Raw genomic sequence first — 16,798 nt, 5'->3', positions numbered from 1 at the left:
TACCCCTTTTCCCTCCTCTCTTCCACCATCCATCCTTCAAACCATCGCCTCCCCCCTCCCCTCCATCTCTATCCTCCATCTCCCATCTCTTTCCCTCCCCCAGCTCCCAACTCCCATCCCTCTGCCTCCGTCATCCATCCCTCCACCCAAGTCCGTTCTTCCTCCCCCATCCCTTCTCCCCCATCCCTTCTCCCCAAAGGCACCTGCACCGGCTTCTTTTTTCCACCCTCATTGTTTTCTGCCTCTTCGTGCTCCCTACTTCCCTGGGGCAGGTTGGTGTAGTTGGCCAGGCCACTGAGCAGGGAGGACACCATGGGACTGGTGTCCATCTCCTCCTACAGAGGGAGTGTGTCAGTGTTAGGAGGCCAGAGGAGGGGGATTCAAGAGCTGGATGGTAGGGGGCAGAGAGAAAGATAGAGACAAGGGGGGCAAAACCATTGAGGTTGGAATGAGATGGGGAAAAGGAGGAAGAGGCAAGAAGAACAGGTAAAGAAGATGGTAGGATGAGGAGAGCGGAGCAGAGAGTAGAGCAGGTAAAACCAGGGAGGGAAAAGGAGAGATAGAGGAGGTTGAAGAAAGAGGATGGGCCCAAAGGCGGGATGGAGATGAGGGCACTGTTCCCTAGGGAGGGAGGGAGCAACTGATAAGCCGGGATGATGAGCTGTGGGTGGGGGCCCAGCAGCCCTAGCAGCCCACCTCAAACAGGGCCATGTTCTTGCCATCGTACTCCTTCCCCTTCTCTGTGTCGGTGCTGTTGATGAAGGGACTGCTTTCCTTAGGGTTGCCATCACCTGAGAAGGCAGCAGAGAAGTCAGGGGTCTGACACCAACTGGCTGTCCTCCATCTGCCTGGGCATACAGTTGTGTGGCCACTTTAACTCTCTGAACCTCAGTTTGCACATTGGGAAAATGGAGCTAACACTACCTTCCCTGCAGGATTTTAATTGACAGTGTGTATAAAGAGCCTCATACACTATCTGGTATGTACTAGTATTTAATGAACTGTGAGTGCTTTCCTACTCTTGGTGGTCCTACTTCTTTCACCAGGGCACCTGGAGACCCTCCAGAATTTCCTTCTTGACCATAACTGGGCCCATCCTGGTGTTCTGGGGTGGAAGTATGTTCTTTCCTGGGGTGTAGGGGGAGGGCAGAGAATGCTACAGCCTCAAACCCCAAGGATGCACCACCTCTTGGAGAAGTGACCTCTTTTGGCATTTCCTATGCCCCTCATTCATCTTCAATCAACATGCCTTTACTGGATGTCTACCATGTGCCGATATGGGAACAGGGGGAGGGGGAGTAAAACACAGAATAAGACACCATCCCTTCCCTCAGGGAACAAACCCAAGGGCAGGGGAAATGAACCAGTAACCAGGAATTTCCAATCCAGAGTGGTAAATTCTATGAAAGAAGATGAAGGGACTGTGGGAACACAGGAGAGGCACTCAGCCCAGCCTGGGAGGTCAAGGAAGGCTTCCCAGAGGAAGTGACGCGTCAGCTGAGAACTGAAGGATGAGTAAGAGCTAGACTGGGAGGGAGACGGGGAGGGTGTTCCAAGCATATAGAACAGCAGAACAGCATGTTCGATGGCCCAGAGCTGAGAGAAAACAGAATGGGTTGGAGGAGCTGAATAGAGTATGATCTGGCTGGAGTCTGAGGAAGGAGTATGTTGGAGGGCTAAAGGATGGGTTGTGGCATGTGAGAAGATGAGCCTGGGAAGATAAGTGTGGGCTGGGTCCTTAAACAATTAGCAGATCATGTTAAAGAACTTGGACCTCATCCAGAGGACAGTGGAGAGTCACTGAAGAGTTTCAGTCAAAGAAGTGCCATGAACAGACTTGTGTTTTAGAGCAATCACTCTGGCCTTTCGGTGAAGAATTCAGATAGTAGTTAGAGACTTTCAGTAATCCAGGCAAGGGCTGATGATAACCCAGACCAGAGCAATATGGGGCAATCGACAGATTCAAGAATTATTGGCATATTTCTATGCCAGATATTTGGGAAGGGAGAGAAGAATCTAGGATAACACCTGGTGTTTATAGCATGGGTGAATGGGTGGACGATAGTGCTATTTAATAAATGGGAAGACTAGAAGAGGAGGTGTTTGGGGTGGGGAAGGTGCTGGATTTAGGTGAGAGTGAGACACTGTAGGGCCCTGAAGTGGATACAACCAGAAGCCACTAGAATAGATGGATCAGGATATACCCAGGAAGAAGAAAGAAGTGGGGTCATCGACATAAATGTGTGTAGAAAGTGTGTGAAGCCATATTCCTGGATGAGATCACTCAAGAAGAAAGTCTCTTGGGCATCAGGGGGAGAGCCCTTTCAGAAAGACATAAAGGGCCACCACAGGCACATTCCCATGACTCTAGCCATTACCATTCCTCAGTTCCAGGTCTGAACCCAGTAGTAGATGTCTCTCTGGACCCCTGAGAAACTCCTCATCGACCAACTTCCAACTGAAGTTGAGGCCCTATTCACCCTGAATCTCCTGTGCCCTCATATCCTGACATCCCTCTCTCCCCATCTCCATCTGTCCAAATCCTCCCGGTCCTTCTCCTCCTACTTCCCAGAAACCTTCCTCAGTCACCCAGGCCGCATCCATCTCCAGAGCATGATCTGTCCCTGTTATAAACCCAGTCCCATCCTGACTAAAACTTGGGAAGGTGGGAAAGAAGTAACGCCTCACCTGCTCCAGGGAAACCCACCCCCTAGTCTCCTGACACCACCCGTACGTCATCCATCAAGGCAGAAACTCCTGGTTGCCAAATAAGGGGCCATGATCAGATCTTTCTTCTAACAGATCCGTCCTCCCAGCGGGAGCCCAGCACACAATAAATAAGTACTCAGGAAAGTCTTTGGAGCTAAATTCTCCAGGGCTCCCTCCCTGACCCAGGGTCTGGGAAGAGCTGTCTAGGGGCAGAGAACACCAAAAATAAGAGCGAGGCGGGTTCCCCCTCCTTTTAAAATGCTAACAAAGTGCCTCCTCCTCTCCCCACACCATGGTGGGGACTAGAGAGGTCGAGGAGGAATGAGATGAAAGAAAATTTCCTAATGGGTTAGAAAAAGGGCTGGAGTCAAGGAGACTTAGATCCCAGTTCCAGCTTCACTGGCTTTGTGTCGCCAGTCACGCTGGGCAAGTCACTTAAACTCTTTAAGCCTCAGTTTCCTCCTTTGCAAAAGGATACTAACCATGCTTAACTCATAGAGCTGTCGCGGGGATCAAAAGAAATAATGCATATCGGGTGTGCCTGGCACACAAACGTAACTATTGCTATTATTAAAATCACTCTTATTAACATATGTGGTGCTCACCCAGCTCCGGCTCCCTATCCCACACCCCTCCCCCAGCCGCAAGATTTAGGGGCCCTGTGTCCTGTGGGGCTGGGTCCTTCTCCCGCGGTGGCCAGGTCAACCAGACAGCAGAGCCCCTCCCCTCTGCCTTTCACGCCCCCTCCCGAGACTCTTCTCCTTCGCGGTGGCGGGTGGCACTTAGGGGAAGGAAAGGGGAGAGTCCAGGCCGGAGACCCCGCACCTCGGCGGCCCCGCACTGGTCTCCATGGCTACCACGCCGGCCAAGAGCGCAGCGCCGAGCCCAGCCGGCCACGCGCCCGCAGCCGCTTATGTAACGCGGCGCGCAGCGCGGAGCCAGACTCCAGGCCTGATTCGGGCCAGGAGATGAGGGCAGAGGAGGGGCGGCTCGGTAGTCTCGTCCCGGGTCCCACCTTTCCACCCGCTGCCTGGGCGGGACGCCAGGCTCCCGGTCTTGTCAGCCAGTGCTGATTTCGTCCCCTCCCTGGAACGCCGGACGCACTGGTTGAGGGGGATGGGGGTGAGCTTCTGAGTTCTCAAAGGAACGGAACAGCTAAGGGGAAACTCGCCCTGATTCCCCAGAGCCAGGAGTCAGGGTGATGGGGGAGCACCGCGCGGCGCGTGCGAGAGAGACAGGGCCAGACTGAGGCTGAGCCCTCCCCGCCCCCGCCCCCGCCCCCTGGGAGCTCTCAGCCCGAATCGGCTTTCAATTAAGCTGCGGCGTCCAGAGCTCCCGGAGAGGAAACAGGCTAGCGGTGAGGGCTAAGGAGCCTCCGCCGGGGCCTGGGACCAGCCTGGGGAAATCCTCAGGCCAGCTCGAAGAGGGAGAGAGGGCGTCAGACCCCAAGGGGAAAGGAGACCTGGGGGCCAGAGACAATATCCTTGGGTTTTTCTTTAGCCCGGTGGAGGCCTGTTACTCGAGCCATCCCCACGTCCCGGAGGTCGGCATCCAGGACCTTCCTGTACATCCCCAAGAATCTAGAATTAGAGATGCCAGGGACTCTTGGTCAAATGGTTCCTCCTCCCTCAAGCCCAGAAGGTCCTTAGCATCTCCTACTACCATGTCCAGGTGCCACTGGGAAGCCCTCTCTCTCTGGGAACTAGAACGCCTGACCCAGGTTCTGGTCATCTAGTTCCAAGTCCTGGACCCCATATATAGAAAGAAGGACTCCAGATGGGCCCGCTACAGTCAGTGTCCAGAAACTAATGGGAAGGGGATAGAACTGAAGAGTTCCTAATTCGACTCTTGCTTCACACACTTAGATGTCTTTCTTCTAGGCCTCCCCAGGCCCCATGGAAACCCTGAGGCCCAGTGAGGCCTTGGTAGAAAAAGCGAGTGCTGGGGGATTAGACCATCCCCCTGCCTGGGGGAGCAAAGAAATTATCTTTCGGACTGAACCCCCGTCTCAGAGTGGGGGCATCTGAAGGGATACCGTATGAAAATGACCCCTGTTCGCTCCCAGGGCGCCGCGTCGGGATGCCTGGCGCTGCCGCAGACTCGACTTTGCCAAACCCCCTCCCCCTGCAGCTGAATGGGGGAGGGGTGCAACTGCTGGATGAGGTGACCCCGGGGTTACTGGGGAGATGGATGAGCTGGCCAGCTGGTAGTTCTGGCTCCTGTATACCACTCAGCCGCAGGGAGGAATGGGGCGGGGGGGCGGTGTCTCAGACAAAGGATCAGGGACCCTGGTATCCCCCGACTTCTCGAGCAGTCACTTGGCCCTGACTGAGATCCAGGACAGGAGGACCTCAGAGTTGAGGCTGCCAGTACCTGGAAGACCCTGCTCGTTCAGCTCTCGGGGCCCTTGGCCATCCCCCGGAGAGGTCTGCGGGAGTCATGGCCCAGAGGGTCAAGCATTGCCCAGGGGAGCGTTTGAAGGCTCTGAGCACAGACAGCAGGCGCGGGAGGCGCGCTAGTGCGCAGGGGACGCAGCGCCGCTGGAGGTTGGGGGGTTGGGGGCGGCTGACAGCCGTGATGGATGTCTGAGACCGCTGGGGGGCGGTGGGGGGTCTGGGAGCCCGAGGGGGTGGCTGGCCCCAAGACCTCGGAGCAGGGAAACCGCGGAGGAGGGCGGGGGAGAGCGTGAGCGGCGAAAAGAGTTGCTCCAAGCCCCTCAGCTCCTGGCGAGTCTCCGCACCCACCGCAGCGAGTCCGCAGTGTCCTCGCCGCTGCGCGGGGGATTCAGCCGCTGGGACCCCATTTCTGAGGCCTCGCTGGGGAAGCTAACAGAGCTAACTAGAAAGACTCCCCCTGCCCCGCCCTGGAAACCTCACCGCATCTCCAGGGTACCTAGAGGAGGGGGAAATAGGGAAGAAAGGAGGGTGGTCTTGCTTCCCTTCCTGAACAGGAACCCGACGAGAGAAGGAAAGGGAAATTCTGCAAAGTAAATCTGAAAATCTACTGAGGAGGTACGCTTCAGTCTGAGGTTGGACCTCAGAAAGTCTTGGGGGAGGGGGCCCTGATTGCACCAAGTGTCCCCTTAAGGATACACTGCAGTCCAGACGGGGGCTGTCATATGGCCCCAAGCCCCTATAGCCACCTTTTCTCCCACCTTCCAGCTGGAAGTCTCAGAGCGAGAGACTGCAGCAGACTGCGCCCCCCTGCGCTGCCGGTCCTCATTCTGCGCCAGGACGCCGGGGTCCCCTCTCGGGGAAGGGAGCCCTCCTCCTGCCCGTCGAGCTCCACGTCAGCCCATTCTAGCTCTTCCATCCCCTTCCCACCACCTCCTCGGTTTAGCTAACCGGAGTCTGCCCCCAGGCCGTGGACAACGACAATCGCTCGGCCCCCCGCTCTGCCCCCGGGCGCGGCGCATTCCAGCACCTCGGACAGCGCCTCGGGCATTCCAATAGAGCAAAGCTCCGGGCCGCTGCGGGCGCCCACCGCCCTGGATCAGTCCCAGCCTCTTCTCTGAAGGAGGCGGCCCCCGCTCCGCCTCTAACCCCAGAGCTGCCACCTCTCTTCGCCGCCCCCTCCCCCGCCTCCCTCGGGCCACTGCTTACCGGGGTTGGCTCCCCCATCGCCGTCCTCGCAGTCCGTCAGGTTGTTTAGCATGGTGGCGGCGCGGCACCGGGCCCGGGGATGGCTGCGCCGCCTCGCCCGCGCCCCTCTGCCCGCCTTCGCCGCTCTCTCGCTCGCTCTAGCTCTCTCGCTCTCCGCTCCACGGAGGGAAGAAGCTGCAGTGCCCGCCTGCCCAGCGCACACACACTCGCACACGGACACACGCTCACACCCGCGCGCGCCCCCTCTCAGCAGCGGCGCTGCTCACCTCATCCCGTATGCAGGAGGCGTGAGCCACTGGCGGGGTTTTGGGGGAGAGAGCGGGAGGGAGGGAGAAGAGGGGACGAGGGGCGGGCAGAGCGCGTCTGGTGGCCTCCTCACACGAAAACTGGGGGCTTGCGCGGGTGGGATGGAGGGAGTGCTGCCGTAATGGAGCCCTCGCCTCCCTTAAGCAGATGCAGCTCCCCCCACCCCCCACTCTCCGGCGCAGGCGGGGCCGGCACGTGGGCAGGTGCCATCCCGCGCCCTAAAAATAACGGCAAGGAACTAGGTCGCGGCCGTGGGGAGGCGGCCCCGCAGCGGCTGCCTGACTGGGGGTCTGGGGTGACCCCTAGGGGGAAGATGAGAGGAACTGAGGCAGCTCGGGGCCGCCATGGAATATGGGGCCCTGGGGAGCCTATCTGCAAAGCTGGAGAGGCCAGCCCTGAAGGGAGGAGGAGAACTAGACCCTCTCCTATAACGCTGCTCAAGAGTTTGGAGCTGGAAGCATGTAAAGCCCCCAGCCCATAACAGAAGCACTGTGCTGACCCCAGGGGGGCTTCGGGTCACTGGGCTGACAGCTTGGCTCATTCTCCCTTAAAATGGGTGGGGCCAAGCCTGAGCAGTTACAGTGAACTCTCTCATTGTGCTTAGAGTGACAGAATTCCCAGCATCCCACCCCCAAACAAGTCCCTGGAGTCCACAGACAGGTACCCTCTGACTGTGGAATGATCCCAGGATGAGACGTGGTGAGGGGGGAGAGGAGGCAGCAGTGAGGTTCCAGGGAGCGCTGACTTTCCACCAGGGATGGTGCAGCCTCTAGGGAAGGCAGGCTGGGACGCAGGCTGGCCAGGGACAGAGTGGGGGAGGGAGGAATGAGGCCGCCTGTCGGTTTAGGACCAGATTTTCTCTTGGGGCAGGAGTGTCTAATCCTCTAATCCAGGATTGCTTTCTGAGGCTTCCAGAGCCGACATGCTCTATGTGTTCCTCACCCCCCGCCCCAGACCAGTCTCCCAGACGCTTTATCGTCCTGGGACCCCTCAGCACTGCTACAGTCCAGGCTTGAGCCAGTGGTGGAGACATCTCAGGAAGTGGCATCAGAGGTTTGGACCCTAGTTCCTGGAAGATCTAAACACTTGAGGTTAGAAGCAGCTTAAGGGGAAATGATCCTCAGACTCACCCTAGCTCCCAACACTAGTCCTCTCAATTCCAGGAGAGTTCCAGTACTGAAGAAGGATCGGGTATATTATCTAATGCACAGCCTTCATTTTATAGGTGAAAAAACTAAGGCCCAAAGAGGAGAAATGACAGCCTATGGACGCAATGCCAGTGAATGGCAGAATTTGTCTAGAATCCAGTTTGTTTTACTCAAGTTTAAGACTCTCCTCTTCAACAGACCTCTTTTTAAACTGGTTTTGCCTCCAGTAGAAGGGACAGATATGGAGAAGCTGCTCAGCAGCCTCTGATTCTTGCCCCCCCTACACAAACACACCCAGAAAACAACAGGGGTTGGGTCTGAGATGAGCTTTCTCCTTTTCCTTGTGCTCAAGGTTTGGAGGTGCGGGGCTGGAGTAACCTCTTGGCTTGCAACTAAAGAGGGGCCCAGAAGACCTTCAAGGGTACTAAAGAGCCTTCTATATCCCTAGAGACCCAGTCATAGGACAGGACTTTTTCAGAACCATGGACAGGTCCGCTGCCCAGATTCCCTTGCACAAATTTGTCGATGGCTTCAGGTTGGATCAACCACGAAGTCTTCAGCAGCTGACTCAAAGACACCTCTGAGGGATTCACCAACAAGACATCACTGACACTTGGTTTTGTGATGCCCAACAGATCCTTTAGGGTGGACAGTTAGCTATTCAGACAAGGTGTGAGTGACGGTATTTTGGGCTCTCCCAGAGAGAAAACCACAAAAAAAGATGGGATGAGTTCGGATTGGGGACAGGTGTTAAAAGAATAGCAGGTAGGAAGGCCAGTGTTCAACAATTTCTCAGCACTCACTCCCCGCACACTCCACTACACACACATACACACAAACCATCACCACCACCACCACCACCACCCCCTCCATCACAAGCACTATGGTCTTCTACTACTCTGCAGAGATGCATAACATAGTAAAATATGTGTAGTATGTTTGTCTGAAAAGTACTGTAGAATAATGTAGATGCTAAGGTTTTTCAGCAATCCCAGGTCTAGGATGTTCTCCTGTGGGTGTTTCCTTTCATATGTGGGTCAGAGCTAGTGCAGCTCTACCCACTCAGGGACTGAGTCCACCCGTGGGGAAACCTAGACCCCTAGGGAGTGCAGGTGACGGCAAGAGTGATTCCTCTTCCTGTGAGTGCCCAATCTGCCTACCCTCACTAGAATTCCTCTCAGGAACTGTCTGGGATTCAGGAGGTAGTGGTTTTATACTCTCCTCTTCCCCCAAATTCTCTGTGTAACCCTGGGAAAAACTGAATTCCTCTCTCTGGGCCTCAGTATCCCCATCCTTAAAATGAAAGGGTTAGGCTGCATAATCCATACCACTTCTTCCTACTCTGAAAACTCTTACTGCTATCTCTGTTAATCTCAGACTAAAGCCACACAGCCCTTCCTGAGAAGACCAGACCAAGTGAAGAGGCAATCCCAGGGGGAGGTCCCAGCCCCTCAGTTGACACATGTCACCTCTCAAGGAGACTGGGCCTTATTCCGGCCTCTGGCCAGTCCTCTGTAGTGAGGCTTTGAGAATGTACAATGTAAGCACCTCCTACACTGCCAGCCTGGCACTGGCCAGTAAGTGGTGACTCTCAGCTCTGAGCCCCAGGAGCCTGGCTACCAGCTCCCCACCCAGAGCCCTAGAAAGATAAGATCTAAGGCTAGGGGATCCCTCTTATTAAAGCAATATGAGATGCAGAGCTGGGCTTTGTGTCTCCAAAACTCATACCCCCTCCCATATTATGTTTCTGAGAGAGAAAAAAGCTCAGGGAAGCTGCCTCCTGGGTATCAGGATTTGGAAACTGAATGAGACTTTAAAAAAATTTTTTTTTCCACTCACCAGGTATAGTGAAATTGGAGTACCGAAATGGAAAGGTACAAATTTCCTTCATGGGGTGAACTTGTGACCGATTGGGGACTAGAATCCAACTCCCTGACCCCCAGCCCAGGACTCCATCCACTGAACCAGGATGAGGGGCTGCTTGGGGGAAGTTGGAGCCACCTGACTAGGTCCTCTTTCCACAGGAGGCAGGCAGAGTGTTCCCCCTTATGGCTCAATCCACCCATCCTTATCTCCATAGCATTACTCCCACTACTGAAGCCACCCGCCCCAGCTCTGGCCTCACAGAGCCAAAGCCCTGAACCCCCTCCTTCACCCTTCTCCCCACCTGCATGCCCCATCCTGCAGACCCAAATCCCTAGCAGTGGATTGATGAGTCCAGCACATAGCACACCCCACATGCACAGGGCTCGCCGCAGAGCACGTCAACCACCACCGTCTCCGTGGCAACCGGGGGCTTAATTAACAGGCTGCAGCCCTGTCACCATGGCAACAGCACCCCAACAGCCCCTTATTCCCCTGCAGACTCAGCCCCTCTCCCCTCTTTCCCAATCCGGACCCCCTTCTCACTGCACCCACCCCCCACCCCCACCCCACCTGGAGAGCTGAGGCCTGCAGATCGCTCCGGTTCATTGAGAAGGGAGGGAAGAGGAGGGGGATGAATGAGAGGGAGAGAGAGAGAGAAAGCCGCCTGTCACCATGGCAACTGTAGCCCCATTCCTAACCACTTTGTTGCCATGGAGATTCCTAGGGCTCACCTTGGGCTGAGGTACCGGGCAGTGAGGTTCTGAGTCCCAGCTTGAGGATGGGATGACTGCAGAACTCCTTGGACAGGATGGAGATCTCCAGATTGGATATATATACCAATTCAATAACAGCTTCATTATCCCCAATTTACAGATGGAGAGATTGAAACATGAGGCTTGGGTCTGGGAGAGGCAGAGAGCGTCTCCCTTCTAGATCACCAAAAAATCTTATAATTCTTATGGCTAGAAGGACCCTCAGATACCTTCCTGTTCAACTTTTTATACTACAGATAAGGCCCAAAGAAAGGAAGCAGTGTGCCCAAGGCCATACCACAGAGCCTGAGCTAGAGCATGGATGGGTTATATTGTGGTCTTGCTCCATCCTGCTGGCATAGGTCAGCTCCCTCTCCCTCCATGGGGATACATTCCAACTCCTGTTAGTCTTACCAGGACCAGGGCTCTTTCCAGTGCCCTGCCTCCCCCTTGAGAAACCGAGGCATGGTGAGGGTGGTGTAAAGGGATGAGGGAGTAGCTCAGAGTTATAGCAACTGGTCCCAGGTCGACTTCTATCAAACCAGGTCACCATCAGTCTTCCCATGATACAGATGAGGCAACTGAGGCATGTGGGCTGCAGCCCAGGGTTAATGATGGACTCAAGTTTCAGCCTCTGACTTGATTCTCTCACCCCCTGTAAGTTGTCTTCCCACCTATAGCTGATCCCCTGGCAGCAGGAAGCACCCCTAGGGGCAAACCCCACTCCTTTGGCTCAGAGTAAAAGACAACATTCACATATGAACTGCAAAATTTCCTCCAACCCTTCCCAACCTTTCACATGCTGCCATCCCTCCCTCTGAGCCTGGGTGAGAACAAGAGGTGGGAACAGCATCTCTCAGGGACAAGAGGAATGACACAAGAACAGCTGTGGAAAAGACACCACCAGTTGCTGGGTTCCCCTAGGGAGCCCTTGTCTACTTCCCTATGTGGTAATCTACCAAGGGAAGTTGCTTGAGGCTGTCTCAGGGCTTAAAAGGTTAAATGTCACCCAAATCATTCTCCAGATGGAACTTCCAATACACTCATGCACACAGATACCCACCCCACAGACAGACACAGAAATATATGCATCAACATGTCCATCAACACACTGGCAATACAGTGACACACATAAGCACTGACTCACTGGCCACCCCACAGGTCGGCAGAGCTAGTGTGGGATGTCCTCCCTCAAGACACACACACACACAGCCTCTGCCACAGCACACAGTATTCCATACCCACATTTGTTTTACTTCAACTGCACAGGAGCTTGGGAGTGTGAATGGGAAGACTGAGCAACCACCTTGGGACATAAGAGAGGGTCACCTTATTCCCAGGCCAGGGTACAGGAGTGTGAGGAGAAAAGTCAGGGGTAGCAAAGCAGGAGCCTACAGCCACTCCCCCTCTCATCTGATGAGCATTAAGCACCCACGTGGAACCTAAGTTCCAGGCTCTGGGCTCCTCCAATGGAGTAAGTAACTGCCATGCACTGGGACATGTGCTCTAATGGTGCAGTGCGTAGGCCGAAGAGGAATGACTGCCTCTGTCTGGGAGCGAGGGAGAGTGAAAACGATTATCAGAAGAGGTTAAATGAGCTATAAATTACAGAATGAGTAGGACTTTTCCTAGCCGATGGGGGGAGGGGCTGAACACAGACAGGTACACCAAGAGCGGGTGAGGAGTTTGAATGACAGACTAAAGTGTTTGGTCTTTATCCTACCCGTGATGGGGAGCTTGTGTGGAGGATGGTTAGGACAGGACTGGAGGCAGGGAGACCATAAGGAGGATATGGTCATGGCCATGTGACAGACGCTCGAGGCTTGGACCAGGGTGATGGTGACAGAGAGAGAGATGTAGCCAGGTTCAGGATAAGTTTTGGAGGTCAGTGACCAAGACATGAGGACCAACTGGATTTGGTGGGAAGAGAAAAGGAGGCATTGAGAATGGCTCCCAGATTTCTGCCTTTCGTCATTCAAAAAATGAAAAGATGCAGACAGATTATAGAAAAAATAAAGAGTGGAAGGAGCCCAAGAAGTCCGAATGGCCACATCCAGGAGGCAGCCGGTTCACGGGGCTGGAGCTCTGCGCAAGTCTGGGCCTAAATTTGGTCATCTAAACAATGAGGAGGTTCGCCAAAGAAACCCCTAAAAGCCCTCCTAGGGTTTTTGGCGCTTGGGTTTGCTTGGGTCAGGGCGAGCTCACCTGCGGCTCAGCAGCGACCCCTGGCGGCTCAAGGAGGCTCTTTCTCCTCCCCGCGCTGGGGCCACTCCAAGCCAATTCGCCTCGTTTCTTCCAGACACCTGAGGTGCTCAGAGCTAGGGAAAGGACCCCTGATAAGTGCCCCCTGCCGAGCAGACTGTGTGTGCATCCAGGATGCTACTTTGCCAAAGGCCGGAAGGATCCCTCCCTTCTCCTCTGTACCCTGCGTGTAACTTCCACAAGACTACTTCACTGGGCCCGCGAGGAAGAAGCCCCCACCCCCGCCTGAGCTAGGTCCTCCCAAACTTTCTGCAGCTGGAGCAGAAAGTGAGCTAAGTGAGTCCCTAAGGGTCGGGACTGACATTCCCAAAGGATCTTCCCTGGATCTAGCTGCCCAGGATCCAAACTAACTTCCCTGTCTCCTGTCTCCTTCCCGAGAGCCCCCGGCGCTGTCTGCGACGCCTCCAGAGAAGCAGAGGATTGGAGAATCCTCCAGCCACCAATGACCTGCCGACCGGGCACCTGCCTCAGCGACCTTGACTCATTTTTCCTCCCTCCCTGGCCCCACTCCCATCCTAGCCCAACCCCTTCCCCACTAGTTCCTCCCTTTCCTGCCCCCAAACCGACTTAGACCCGCCTCCTCCTCTTGGCTCTGGACCCACCCCTTAATCACACAGCCCTCCTCTTACCCTAATTCACCTCCCCTCCCTTGGTGCCGCTCCCTACTCGAGATGCCCCGCCCCTTTAGTGCCCAATGGCCTAGCACCCGCCTTGACCGGAGCCCCTCGGTCACAAGATCCGCCCCTCTGACTATGGCCCCACCCACCACCCTTGTGTCCACGCCCACCTCGAGTCTGGTCCCGCCCCCTTCACACCTTCCGTTCCGGCGCTCCCTAGCCCCTTGATCTCCCATCTCTGGCCTTTCCCTGGGACCCCACATCCGCAGGCCTGGCCCCTCCCCCTTCCAAAAGAAGACCCGCCCCCTGTTGGGCCCGCCCCTTCGCTCGTCCCGCCCCCTGCGGCCTCTACCTTTGACGTCTTCCCCCGGGAAGCGGCGGGGGTCTGCGACCGAATGCCGGCGGGACGCTGGGTCAGGGGTTCCGGCGGGCCCCCCCGCGGGGAGCGAGGTGACAGTGAATCTGCGGCTCATGGTGTGAAAAGGGGCCAGGCGGCCGTGGTGCTGGCCCGGATCGCACAAGTGGCCACAGCCGGGCTCTAGGAGGGAGAAAGAGCGGATTCCCCCCGCCGGACGCGTCGCGGCGCAGGGTCCTAGTGCCCGCTGTGCTGATCTCCTTGAATCTGGCCCTGGCTCCCAATCCCACCCCAAGAGGCTGAGGAGCTCGCCCGCCTCTGAGAATCATTCCTACACCGGGGGGCCCCGTGTGTTGCTCCTGGAGCCCGGGCCCACCTCTGCTGGGGTCTCCCAAACCCCTGGGGTTCATTCACTCATTCATTTCACCCAGCACATTTTGATAGCGATCCTGTGCTTCAGGCAATGGTGCTAGGCACTGGGGATACTGCAGTGAATGAGATCGGCTGGCTTCCTGCCCTTCCTCTGGTTTATGTTCCAATGAGGAGAAAGGGGAGAACGATTGTAAGTGAGCAAACACGTAGGTAAAATAATTTGAGATTGTGGTGTAAGTTAAGAAGAAAAAATAGGGCCATGGGATAATGACCAGAAGGAAGGACTACTTTAGGTGTTGGTCCGAGAAGTCCTCCCAGATGTGATATTTGAGCTGAGACCTCACTGATGAGCAGAGTAAGCTATGAGGAAGAGTTCTCTGGCATGAGAAATAACGCAAAGGCCCCAGGGTGAGAAGGAACTGGAGTGTTCAAGAAGCAGCAAGAAGGCCATTGTGTCTGAAACAGAGTGAGTGGAAAACAAAGTGATAAGAGATGAGGGAGGAGAGGAAGGCAGATCCTGTGGTCTTTTGAAGACTTTGGGGAGGAGCCTGGATTCTATTATAATCCACAAGGGAAGCCATTGGAAGTTTGGAGCAGGGGAATGATAGGATATACGTTTTAACAGGATCACTCTGGCTGCTGGATGAAGATTCAAAGAAGGGAAAGAGTAGAAGCTGGGAGTCTAATGAGGAAGCTCCTACAAACCCTTGAGTGGGGGGTGATGATGGCCAGACTAGAGTGGTGGCAGTGGTCTGATTCCGGATAAGTTTTGGAAATGGAACCAGCAGGACCTGCTGATGGATTAGATGTGACATATGATGGTAAGAGCAGAGTCAAGAAGGAATCCTGGACACTCATACTGCTGGTGGAAGTGTAGATAAGCAAAACCACTTTGGAAAATGGTTTAGTCATGTCTAATAAAACTGAATATACACATATCCTTTGACCCAGCAATTTTACTCCTAAGTACATATACCCAAAAGAATGGCTGCCCATGTTCACCAAAGACATTTACAAGAACGTTCATAGTGTCATTGTTCATAATAGCCCCAAATTGGAAACTACCCAAATGTCCAAAAACAGTAAAATAGATAAATTGTGGTATATTCACAAAATGAAATACTACACAGTACTAAGAATAAACAATCTACAATTTACAGAAGAAAATGGATGAATATCACAAATTTAACATTGAGCAGAAGAATCCAGACCCAAAAGAGTACAGATCTTGAAACACTATTCACTATTTAAATAAAGTAAAAAATATTCAAGCCTATCTAAGTTATCAAAGGTAACCATAGTGGTGACTCCTGGGGAGAAGAGGTAATGATTGCAAGGAAGCATGAGGGGCTTCTGGTGCTGATAATATTTTGTTTCTTGATCTGGGTGCTGATTACACAGATCAGTTGTTTTCAGTTTGTGACAGTTTATTGAAATATACACTTATGAAAGATGCACTTGTCTGTATGTTTATTATATGAGAGCAATAGTTCTCAACCGGGAGCAACGTTGCCCACCAGGGGACATTTGGCAGTGTTTGGAGACATTTTTGGTTGTCACAGCTGGGGGGGGCAATGGTATTGGCATCTAGTGGCTAAAGGCAATTTGTGCCATCTGGGCTTGCACCAAGGCTACCTGGCCATGAGTCACAGGTTCACCATCATCTCACTGCACCCCATCTCCATGTTGGGGCTTCTGGTAGGGGCGGGGGAATGACCCCTAATGGTCCTGGCACCTGGCCATGGATCTTGCCATATCCTACAACATACAGGACAGTCCCCCACAACAAAGAATTATCCAGTCCCAAATGTCAGTTTTGCTGAGGATAAGAAACCCTATGCTAGAATAAGAAGTTTAAATAACTGATTCCTAGATTTTAGAACTGATCAGGTTTTAAGCTTGATTGAGGGTGGATGATGTTGTCTTTTATCAAGGTGGTGATGACTGACAGAGGAGCATATTTGGAAGGTGAGCCCAAGAGTTCAACTTGGACCTATTAGATTGAGATGCCTATTAGGCAGCTAGGGAGCAATGTGGAGTAGGCAGTTGAGCTCAGGGGAGAGGTTAAGGCTAGGGATGTAAATTTCAGAGTCTTTAGCAGAAAGACGTTATTTAAAGCTGCAGGGCTATACAAGATCACAGGGAATGAATGTACACAGAGCAGAGAAGAAGTCTAAGGACTGAATACAGAGCACTCCATCATTTAGAGGTTGGAAAGAGAAAAATCAACCAGTGAGGTACAAAGAGAACCTAGGAGTAAGGGGTGTCCCAGAGACCAAGTGATGAAGGAACTTCAGGAAGAAAGGCACAATCAACTGTGTCAAATGAGCACAGAGATGGTGTAGGATGAGCACAGAGGCTACAGGAAGCTCACAGGTGGCTTTGAAGAGAGTGATTTCACTGGTGCAGTAGGGTAGGAGCCAGGCTGGAAATGACTGAGAAGAGAATGGTAACTGAATTAGCGGAGACAGTAAGTAGGGATCATACTTCGGGGAAGTTTTACTGTGAATGGGGATGAGGTGGGTAGAGAAATGGAATAGAATCTAGAGGGAGACAGGGGTTAAGAGGGATTTTAGACAAGCCACATTGAGGAATGTGTGTATGTCAATGAGTACGTATCATTCCTGAACAAGAAATAGATGAGTTAGGAGAGAGGGGTTCCCCAGATGAAGCTCAGGAGGCAGTTCTTGGACTTCTCCTTAAAATCCCCTTTGGGCTCCAGATCCAGATGATCAGATCTGATCAAGCCCGTCATGGCCCAACCCGTCAGTCAAGTCCCTCTGTCATCCTGTGAGGTCAAATCTACACT

At 53.9% G+C, this 16,798-nt stretch overlaps 1 protein-coding gene across 3 annotated transcripts in view; it reads right to left on the bottom strand.

The window, feature by feature from the left end:
- The window catches only part of SLC12A5 (solute carrier family 12 member 5), a 34,813-nt gene extending 21,078 nt beyond the window's left edge, over positions 1–13,735 (bottom strand). For 2 of the 3 annotated variants that reach the window (XM_063091984.1, XM_063091989.1), the window contains exons 1-3: positions 13,615–13,735; positions 697–791; positions 204–335 (exon numbers count right to left, since the gene is read on the bottom strand). In XM_063091984.1, the coding sequence (XP_062948054.1) occupies positions 204–335; positions 697–791; positions 13,615–13,735 (348 nt within the window). Of the gene's footprint in view, positions 1–203; positions 336–696; positions 792–6,311; positions 6,518–13,614 lie in introns of those variants that run through there. The other variant, XM_063091999.1, reaches the window with a different exon arrangement.
- Between the last annotated feature and the right edge of the window lie 3,063 nt (positions 13,736–16,798).

The sequence above is a fragment of the Cynocephalus volans genome, chromosome 1 (assembly GCF_027409185.1).
Source record: "Cynocephalus volans isolate mCynVol1 chromosome 1, mCynVol1.pri, whole genome shotgun sequence".
Taxonomy (NCBI): Eukaryota; Metazoa; Chordata; class Mammalia; order Dermoptera; family Cynocephalidae; genus Cynocephalus; species Cynocephalus volans.
Note: the sequence above shows the minus strand (reverse complement) of the source record. Positions and strands in the feature narration are given on the sequence as shown.